The sequence below is a fragment of the Crinia signifera genome, chromosome 3, assembly GCF_055691185.1.
Source record: "Crinia signifera chromosome 3, ASM5569118v1, whole genome shotgun sequence".
In the NCBI taxonomy this organism is placed as follows: Eukaryota; Metazoa; Chordata; class Amphibia; order Anura; family Myobatrachidae; genus Crinia; species Crinia signifera.
In genome coordinates this window covers 87,703,079-87,713,917 of record NC_139219.1, presented here as the reverse complement: position 1 = coordinate 87,713,917, position 10,839 = coordinate 87,703,079, and the positions used below count along the sequence as shown (strand labels likewise).

Below are 10,839 nucleotides of genomic sequence, written 5' to 3'. Positions count from 1 at the left end.
AATAAAAATAACAATGGTAACTATTTGACATCGGGTGTAATGTTGTATTTGCAGATAATAACTGGAGGCAGCACAGAGTGGTCACTATTACACAAATTTAATTCACATATTGGTGTAGGTGGGTGGTGAGGTTGAGTCTAGCTATTGTTAATAAAGCTTCGTGACAGGATTTAAAAAAAAAAAAATGTATCCCGGAAGCCTAGCGGTAAGGGCGGCTCCGTGCCGTACGTGACGTCACCGCGCCGCTGTCAGAGAGGCAGAGACCCGCCCAGGCAGCCGCCTCTCTTCCTTCGAGTGTGGGCGGCAGCGGCGGAGCCCGGGTTGCTGCGGGCACAGAGGGAAGGTGTGCGGGGCACCTATGTGACGCAACGCGGCGATCCCGGAATCACACCGTCACTGCCTGTGTCTGCAACGTTCTCCTCCTCCCGGCCCAGGGGGCATCGCTGGTAACCGCGGCCCCTGCTGCGAGGGCGGCCATGGACGAGCAGGCGGGGCCCGGCGTCTTCTTCAACAACAATAACAATTCGTTGCTGTCCGCCGCAGCTGGTGGGGCCGGAGGGACTGGAGCTGGTGATGCGGCCTCAGCCACTGGGGTCTCGGGTGGAGGCACCGGGACGGCCGGAAGGGCCCAGTACAGCATCCCGGGAATCCTGCACTTCCTGCAGCACGAGTGGGCGCGCTTCGAGGTGGAGAGAGCGCAATGGGATGTGGAGCGGGCCGAGCTGCAGGTAATAGCGGGTATCTGTCAGTGCTGGGGTCCGGGAGCCAGGGAGTGTATAATGCAGCGCTGTGTACACCTCCCGTCACTGCTGCCTGACGTGTGTCCTCTGCTTCTGGTACAGCACAGTGCGTCTACCGATGTGTCTTCATGCACTTATCATTTTTGACATATAGTAGTGTGAGTAATACTTGATAAGCCACCATCATGCCGATCAAGCAGCTGATATAGATACTGGTTGGATGCTCCATTAGATGAGCCCTGCCATGCAGCTAGGTGGGCATTTCAATTTGTCTGCCCAGCTGTGATGTAGACCCATGCAGCAAGTTTATGGGCAGCAAGATCGCCCAATATATCACTTGTGCTTCACAGTCAGTGCAATACGTGTATGGACAGTGATGCACACAGACATATTTGTTGTACACACGTGCCTACAGGTAATGCCGTCTTCACATTGTAGCCACATACAAAAAAAGGCTAAATGTGTAATTGGTATAAAAGCGCAGGTTAATTCCAAGGATACCTGGCACAACTCGTTTGTATTGGTAGTGCACAGCTGTGTGCAGATGGAGTAATGCTTGATGATATTGTCACAAGGTCCGCTGTGAGTCAAATTGGGCTATTTTTGTGCCATTTGAGAATAGGGCTTTATGGACACATCTGTATGTGTATCTACATCACGGCAGTATGACATGTGCTTGCAGGGCTACAACAAGTGTATCCTATGTTGCTTAGTTGTCACGTAGGGTACATAGATATGTACGTGTGCATTATTCATGTATGTGGTAATCCCTTCTATTTCCTTCATATCCAGTTTAGAGAGATCCAGCTACTGGAACACATCCTGTAATTCAGTAGTGTTACTAGTAATTTGTTTCGCCTTTATCTCTATGCTGGATTTGTGTGACATGGGTATGTTTACTTGCTGGTTGTGGTGAGTGTGTATAAAGGGTACATGTATTGAAGCTTGAAGTATTCATGTAGTGGTAAACTTTAGTTATGCATGTGGCTGTTTTTTTTGTGTGTGTGTATATATAGTGTCACAAGCTAAATGTAAGCATCCATAGTGACTGTGGATGGGCTAATGCAGGCATGTTCAAATTATGGCCCACCAGCTGTTGTGAAACTACACATCCCAGCATGCCTTGCCATAGTATTAGCTTTCTCTAATAGCAAAACTGTGACAAGGCATGATGGGACTTGTAGTTTCACAACAGCTGGATGGCCATAGTTTGGACATACCTGGGCTAAGCAAATACAATTGATGTGGTATGACATCAGGATCCCAACTGCCGGACTCAGACAGCGGGGGGAGCACAACGAAGCCACCCTCCGGGCACAGTGGCTCGCCACCATTCTATTCTCACAAGGAGGAATAGCCGGTGGCCGGATCCCGAGCGTCTGGGTTTTAACAGTCGGGATTCCAACGTCGGTGTAATGATTGTCTGTCAGCCATCCGGCACCCAATAAAACTACCCAGTCTGTTTAAAATACCTCCAAGTTTATCTTACGCTGGCCACTAACTAAAAAGTGCTGCTACCATTAGTATGTGCTGACACTTTTACTTACTCCCTAACTTATCCCACACCAAAATAGCTTAAATTCATTTAACCCCCGTTAAATGAGCCGCTTGAAGCAAATGCTTTGAAAGCTAGTCTACCTTGTGATTTCCTCTGTGTTTGTGCATGTGTGAGAGAAAGAGATGTAGTTTCACCTGCAGCCAACAGATGGCCATGTTTCAGAGACACACAAATGGACACTAGCAAGGAAAGCCAATGAATCACACGTGCAGCACGTATGATCAGTGACTCGACCTGCGGTGCCGTGCAACATACTATTCCTCACAATGTGCACACGATCGATTACACCACCTGTTGAAATTGTGCGTTCAGACCTCATATTGTTCAGGTGTATGGCCACCTTCAGAGGAGAGGAAGTTTCTCACCCAGCGAAGGAAAGGTTTCTTTACAGTAAGAGCAGTTAAGAGATGGAATACTCTGTCACAGAAGGTTTTGATGGCAGATTCAATTGATATGTTTACAGATGGGTTAGAAAATTCTTTAACAATAAAAAAATATCTAGTGGTATAATTATTGGTACTTGTGGAGTATCACGGCTCCCACGACCTGCATCGTATGCAGATCGTATGCTAAAAATCGCATTGCATGCGATCAAATCGCATGCGATGCGATCGCACCCGATTTTGCACTGAAATGCATCAGAATGCATTGAAATGTGTATTAAACTAGTGAAATGCCCCCAAATGCCATTTTTCATAGTGCACCACCCCCACTATCAACGTCAACCCGAAGCGTGGCGAGCGCAGCGGTACGCGTCCCACGACCTTTTCATACCCCCACTATCCACGTCGGCGTGGAGTTGAGAATAGAATAGTGTGGCGAGCGCAGCGAGGGGACGCGGATACCGGTGAAGCCCGCGAGGGGACGCGTATAGCTGTGAAGGTATCCGCGTCCCCTCGCGGCGCTCGCCACGCTTCGGGCTCGGTGGCTCGCTACGCTCGCCACACTATTCTATTCTCAACTCCACGCCGACGTGGATAGTGGGGGTATGAAAAGGTCGTAGGATGCGTACCGCCGCCCCTCGCGGGCTCGCTGCGCTCGCCACGCTTCGGGTTGACGTTGATAGTGGGGGTGGTGCACTATGAAAAATGGCATTTGGGGGCATTTCACTAGTTTAATACACATTTCAATGCATTTTGATGCATTTCAGTGCAAAATCGGGTGCCATCGCATCGTATGCCATCGTATGGCATCCGATGCGATCGCATACGATTTTTGAGCAAAAATGCTCAAAAATCGGTAAAAATCGTATCGCATCGTATGCCATCGTATGTCACTACATATGGCATACGATGGGAGCCGTGATACTCCACAAGTACCTAATTATTAATTATAGTGAACTTCAATTGGGCAGCCACTTTTGGGTCATTGAGGACTTTGGTTTATAATGAATAAATGGTAACCTAATCTGTCATTTACACTACAAGACATCAGTCATAGGTTGAACCAATGGTTCCCAAACTTTTTTGAATCAAGCAGCCCAAGAGCCTCATCATTTTTTTCACGGTACCCCTAGGCCAAAAGTTTTTTTTTTTTTTTCATTTTAATATTTTTTCGAAATTAGTAAATTTGTGTATTTGTCATCCTTTAATTCAATTATGTGGTGAGGGACAAGAGTCATTTTTGGTTTTCCACATTTTATCACTAGATACCACCAGCACTTCTTTAGTCTGTTATATTGACCATAAATATTTAGAATTGGTCCTGGACCATCAACCCTTTTAAGTGCTGTAAGGTGTTACCTCGCAAACTGTTACTATGTTTTAATGTTACCGGAACATTTTCTTTGTTTATGTGAATCTGCCCGTATACTAACTTAACTTTTAGCGAGTTGGTTTGAATGAATCTGGTAATGTATAGGACCTAATGATAATCAGCTATTTGCTCCCAAACCCCAGATAACAGACAGAAAGGTGACTGGACCCTGTGCTTTGTAGTGTGTACATAGTTGTACCATGCATAGGACGATGATACAACGTATAGTCGGGTAGGAAATAGTCTGTTTGGCTGTGCAGCATGGTCGATTGGAAGATATGTGACCCATGAGGGCATGCAATCAGCGCCAGGGCTGTGGAGTCGGTAGATAAATGGTCCGACTCCGACTCCAACTCCTCGTACGGCTGCCCCCGACTCCTCGACTCTGACTCCTCTGTATTAATATGCGAATGTATTTGATACATTCCTTGAAGGAAAGAAAGGCAACATACATGTTATTACTACAGAAACTAGAGGCTGGGAAGCCAACAGTCTACTGTATTGAACAGTTTAAGCAAAGGACAAACACAATGTTTGTCCGCCGGTTTGCTTGCTCGTCACCGTTCAATTCACGGACACAAGGAACGATTTCTTTACCGAATCATTACTGGCGACGAAAAATGGTGCCTGTACATCAATATGAACTAGCGTAAGGAATGGCTTAGCCAAGGTTAACAAACGACCCTGCGCATGAAACAAGATCTTCATCCGCGTAAAAATATGTTGTGCGTATGGTGGGAGAGCTTGGTTGAATGAATTTTTCGAGGTATTGAACGTTTGAAATAAGTTGTAAACTACAAGGGAGAATACATTTATAAGTATTGGTGCTCCGAATTGTGCGTTGCGTGCCATATAGTGAAGCACATGAAAAGCATGCTTTTTCACGGTCACTTAACGTGTTCATTTTGCGGTTACGTGAGGCACTGCATGCATTGGTCTTTATTCTTACAGTAGAGAAGACCTTAATTATAAATTTCGGAGTTGGAGTCGGTGCATTGTTTGCCGACTCCGACTCCAGGTATTCGAAATTTACTCCGACTCCACAACTCCGACTCCACAGCCCTGATCAGCGCACACAACTATATGCCCAATTTTTGCATTCCTATATTGGAAAAGACCATTCAGTTTAAGTTAGTACCCGCCCAACCTGTTGTTCAAACAAGTTGCTTAATGTAAACCAATGCATCCCAATTGTCTGTTTTGTCTATTTTCTGGCGGTTCTGAGCAATGTGCAACGAAAGTTGGTCTAGTAGTATATGACCTGCTGAACATCTATAAAAAGCAAGTATGTGTTAAGAGTGAATTCGTTACGTGCACATGCAGAATGTTATTAAATGAACTTTAGTATGATGGAGGGAAAAAATTGACAATGCTTATTGATATGTAGCGTTAACAAATTGATCTACAGAAATTTTAAAATGCTAGATTTATTTTCTTTCAAATAAAGCAGGAGTAGTACTCCTATAGGGGGAATTCAGTTGATATTGAGTTTAAGCTTTGGTGATGAGTACATGGACTTTTTCAATTGCTCATGCTGTGAAACTGCTACTAGTGGATTCCTCCTTGCACCCTCCTGTAGTGCGAGCAGATCCAACTTCACTAATGCCTTTGGGATCGTAGCCTTGTTACTGCATACATGGCAAGCATTTCATACGGCGCTTAAGTTGGAAAATGCTTACTAAGCCCCAGTATTAGTTCGGGGCAACTGCATCCCCCTATTTAAGTGCAGAGTATGATGGGGCAATTTAATAGTTTAACAAACTTCTGTTCAGTTGGATGGCCCCTAAATCCTGCTGCCTGTGAAAGGCTAGATGGGCTGACCTAATCAGCCTGTAGAAAGCTTGAGCAGCAAGAACTGGGCAGTATGGCGGTAGCAGTGCTGCCTCTCAGTCCTGATGTCATGGGTTCCATTTTGAACTAGATTTTATATATGTGTATTTTGTTTGTTCACGTGTTTGTTGGTGTCTCCTCTGTGTGCTCCTATTTCCTCCCGCACTCCAAAGACCAGATGATATTTACCCTCTTACTTGGAAAGTAGTGGTGAATATAGATGAGTGGGACAGGGGCTGTAATGCACTTTGTAGCATCTAGGTTTTCTTCGTATCGCTGCTAATGATATATTAGATGTTTGGTCATTGTCCTGAGTCTGCAAGTATTGAGATTATTACTGTGCATCAAGCTGCATGTAGGTTTCATTGTATGCATAATGTTAGTCTATGCGGGGTACCCGATTAGCCCCAATGCATTTTTTGGTGATACAAATGGATTGATATTGCAATTTATGACCGCTAGTCATTGTCATGGTATCCAATTAGAGGCTGTTTCATCGTTCCAAAATTGGTCCCATGATTGCACAAAAATGCAGGTTTAGTTCTTCCCAATAATTGCCATTATCGGGGGATAAAGACATTGACATTAGGGCTTATGGAATAGCCCAGCTGAAGTAAAGCACTGCTGCTAATGGGCTATCCACCAAGTTGGAAACTAAGGTTTTTAGAGTTTTATTGCATTTTTATGTACCGTTGCAGAGAAAGTATATATGTGTCTAGCGTCCGTGAGTCTCCGAAACACTGCCATCTGCTGGCAGAGTGAAACTACCTCTTTCTCACACATGCACATACACAGAAGGTAGCAGACTAGCTTTCAAAGCTTTTGCTTCAAGCGGGGTTACTAGTGTTATATGCTGTCTATATCTACGGATCCAGAGGACATTTATGGTATGTGGATGTGTTCAGGTATGGGGATAAAAGTAATGTCATGCAAATTTCAGTTCCTGCTCAGTCTGTATTAAAGGACAATCATATTACTAGGTAAAAATCTGGTTTTGATAGCCCCTTTAAAACATTGGGGACACTTGCGGGAGCTCATTGTTGCCTGCAAATTGCAGGCCCTTGCATCTACCCAGTGTAGTGCCTAGTAGCTTCATCTTCATACAGGGATAGATTCTGGTCCTTTTGGCTACTGGAGTCACTATGCAGTTATTCATGTATACTTTATTCATGTTTTCAGGTCTCTTGGTTATTATATACATCTGAATAAATTTGTTAATTCTAGTAAAGCCCAACACCGGAATGCTAGATTATGGGGTGTTGGTTGCTCCACACACCGATCTGCTGGGTTTCTGGAATTCCTGCATTGCTAGCCTTTTATAGATATAGTTGCTGTAATGATTCTGCACTATATACACCAGTACGGACACGTGTAAGCTTGCCAGTTTTGGGGTAGAGAAGACCAGTAGCCACCAGCAGCTTCATGGTGGGGTCTGGACAAGACCTCTTCCGTGTGAGAGGGACGTGCATCGGACACTGCCCCTCCACCGGCACATAGTTTATATAAAGATGTTGAGTGTTTATCTGCTTCCTCACCTATTATCTGCAGCCCCAGCATGACCTGGTCCCCGGACTACTCACACTATACAGGGTCTGTGCCCTTCTTGCTGGACCGATTTCACCTTTGCACATCATTAAATGGTCTTACGTGTCCTTGGTGCCACTGTTCTTATCATTGTGGTACCGCCAGGTGGTTCCTGCATCCATTTCCTGGTTGCTGCTGCTACTTGTTTGCAAGTCCTGGGATTGCAAGTAACCTTTGTTTGCAACATACTATATGGAGGAGGGGTTGCAGATTATGGGACAAGCAGTTTATGGAGAATGGGGTGCCCTGTATATAGGAAGCACTATATGGAGGGTTATGGGGGTGCAGTATGTGTATATAGGGACAGTATATGGCTCTAGTCATAAACTTTGACGGCAATCATGTATAATTTGTTTCTGGCCTTTAACATAATGTAACAGTCCACATCAATGATTCCTTAACTCTATTGAATATCGGTGCTCTAGCGTTTCATAATTTCTGTTTTTCATGGCACCCCTAGGCCAAAAGTTTCTAACTGAGAAATGTAGACAAAAATCTAAAATTAAGTAAATTGTGTTTGTCATCTTGAGGGTTATGTAGTGATTGACAGGATTCATATTGGTTTGTCCACATATTTTATGAGTTGCAGTAACAAGCACTGGCGTTTTGCCTATTAGACTGACCATAAATAATTTGAGTTGATCCTGGTCGACCAACCCATGTCACCCTTGCAAGTGCTTCGAGGCACCCCAGTGTGCCACAGCACACAGTTTGGGAACCACTGGCCTACATCAAGAAATACACAGGTGTTATGAGTATATTCATAATAGAAATTATACATTTTCTTTTGCATTATGTTAGTGGTCATGTGAAATAGCTTAGTGCAGGTCTCGACAAATCCCGGTCGCCGTGGCGACCAGATTCTGCTTCCTGGTGACCAGATTTTTTTTTTTTTTTTGCCACAAGGGAGGAAGCAGAATCTGGTCGTGGACCAGGGTTACCTACCCCCCACACTTTTTCACTGACAGAGATCACTGGACCCTCTCACCTCACTCCCTCCCAAACCCCATCACCTCACACCCTGCCCCCTCACCCGGTTACTCTACTGTTGCCCAGGCACATCGCACCGTGTATGGGCAGCCTTAAGCTTGTCTGGCTCCTACACTTTCGTCCTGGCTCCTAGATTTTTTTTCAAGCCCTGCCTTAATGCATTGGTATATAATCACAGAATGTTTCACAAGTCTATGCCAGCAACCAGTATTTTAAATGACACCTAAAAGGTTAAAACAGCTGCCTAGTATTGCAGTCTTTGTGCCCTTCTAACTTGCAGATTACTTAGAAAGCTGGGTTATATGGCAGACTTAGTAGAGGTACAAAGGAAGAAGCACTACAATGTGTTTACTTGCATGTGACAAACGGCTAGGTTTGTATATTTAAGCAGATGGTTCACACACTAAGGTTGTAAATCACATATGCAGTATTCTGCCTTGCTAGTGTCATGCAAGGGAGACGACTCTACTTTATTTTTGTATGGGTTATTCTTTCTTGTTGGAGAGCATTATTTATTCATGAGGAGATGACAGCAGAGTATTGCCTGACAAGAGTTATATGGTATAAAAAGAAACAAGCTTTCCTTTAAAAAGTAGCAAGCATTGCTTAGTATAGAAATAAGTTCTCCACGCATTAATTTTACTGGTGGGTGTGTAATAACCCCACCACCCCCCAAAAATAATATTCTATATGAGAGCGAGAGTTGTTAAGGAGTCCTGGCCCATATGATACTGGTTGTCTGAAGACAGACAGCGGCATCCCTATGCTGAAGACACTTCGGAAGTATCCTGACCCAGTTTAATTCCAATTTAGGGGCCGTTTCAGACCTGATTGAGAGGCCGGGGGTGTTCCGGAGTAGGCACCCGGCGTGTCAATAGAAACGCAGATGTGCCTCTGCCTGTTTAGGGAGGCCGGCTGATGTCACATGACATCAGCGCCTGCCTTCAAATCTGCCCTTGGTGTTCATCTAAAAAGTCCTTTCTTACTTTTTAGAGCTGACAGAGGAAATAATCATTCGATTGTGAGTAACCATTGAATGTTTTTTCCTCTGTTTGGCGTACGCATACACATCCGCTCGCAGCATAGCGCAGGGATTCGAATGGTCGGGTGGGCATGCGATCGGTGGGGCAGCTTTTACCTGGTTGGTAGGCAGCCAATAAAAAATCTAATTCGGGCCCTTATCTGTCCAATTCATTTTTATCTATAGAGTACTAGAATGGTGTCTGAGATGAGGCTGCTCATGTGTCATTGGTTGGAAGTCTGATTTAATGATCTAAGACCTAAGTGAGTAATTGTCACCTAGGTGTGTGACTTAAATTGTGTTTGTTGTGTAATATTTTCAGTAGTATCAATAAAGTGTAGCCAATGCATGTTTTTTTTTTTTTTTTTTTTTTTTTTTTTTTATTATTCCTGTACCATCGATGTGAGGCTAAATAACCAATTTGCATTCAGTCAGTATTTGAGAAGAGATGAGTGGTGCTCCCCACTTCCAGATTAGTTTGTTGTTACACTGTCCTTTTATAGAGGTCACTGGCTCAACCTTTCACACAATGGGTTGATGGCAATAAAGTTGAAAGGCTGAAGTTTGTGTGTTATGTATAAATAATGCGCCCATAATAGGAAGTTTTTCCCTATCTCGTTCAATAAGAATTATTTCAGCCTTTGCGCTAAATGAATGACCTTTTTGGGTGAAACTGGCCAAATTGCCTGATGAGATTACTCATAGTAGTGTGGAGCATTAAAAAAAAAAAAAGTATCCATATTTCTATTGAAAAATGTATCCTCCTAATTTGAAGTACATTGTGTGGAGCTACCTTGTGTTTGTAATAAAGTGTCCAGGAAACACTTCCTGTACGTAGTAATGTAACCAAAGATTATACCGGTCTGTGCCAGATGACCTCCTGACAGTCGGGATTCCGATGGTTCATATACCAACATCGGAATCCCAACTTACAGAGGCTATTCTCCCTCATGGGGGTCCATGACTCCCATAGAGTGAGAATAGATCCTGTGGCGAGTGCAGCGAGCCCACAAGGGGCTTCAATGTGCTTTCCTATCCCAGTACAGACCAGCGGGATTCCGATGATTTTATACTGACCGTTGGAACCCTGCGTTTCAGGCCGCTATACCACACCGATACTGGTCAGCTTGGTAGCAGCAAGGGAGGCCCAGACCAGCCTTTAAACTAAATTCTTATGTACCATAGATATTCGGCCAGCCTTTCTTTTTATTACTTTGCAATACTGTGATTTTAATGTATGTATCTAATTTATTATGCAACATTTGTAGAATACATTCCTGAAACACCTATGTAGTAAACCTGGTATAGAATGTTATGTTTTATATGACATTAAAGTGAATAATAGCAAATCCAATATAATA

General features: G+C 44.0%; 1 protein-coding gene across 3 annotated transcripts in view; it reads left to right on the top strand.

The window, feature by feature from the left end:
- The first annotated feature begins 216 nt into the window (after positions 1 to 216).
- Positions 217 to 10,839, top strand: part of STRN (striatin) — a 96,216-nt gene continuing 85,593 nt past the window's right edge. For 2 of the 3 annotated variants that reach the window (XM_083176170.1, XM_083176168.1), the window contains exon 1: positions 217 to 728. In XM_083176170.1, the coding sequence (XP_083032296.1) occupies positions 477 to 728 (252 nt within the window). In that variant the 5' untranslated portion in view covers positions 217 to 476. The remainder of the gene's footprint in view (positions 729 to 10,839) is intronic. The other variant, XM_083176169.1, reaches the window with a different exon arrangement.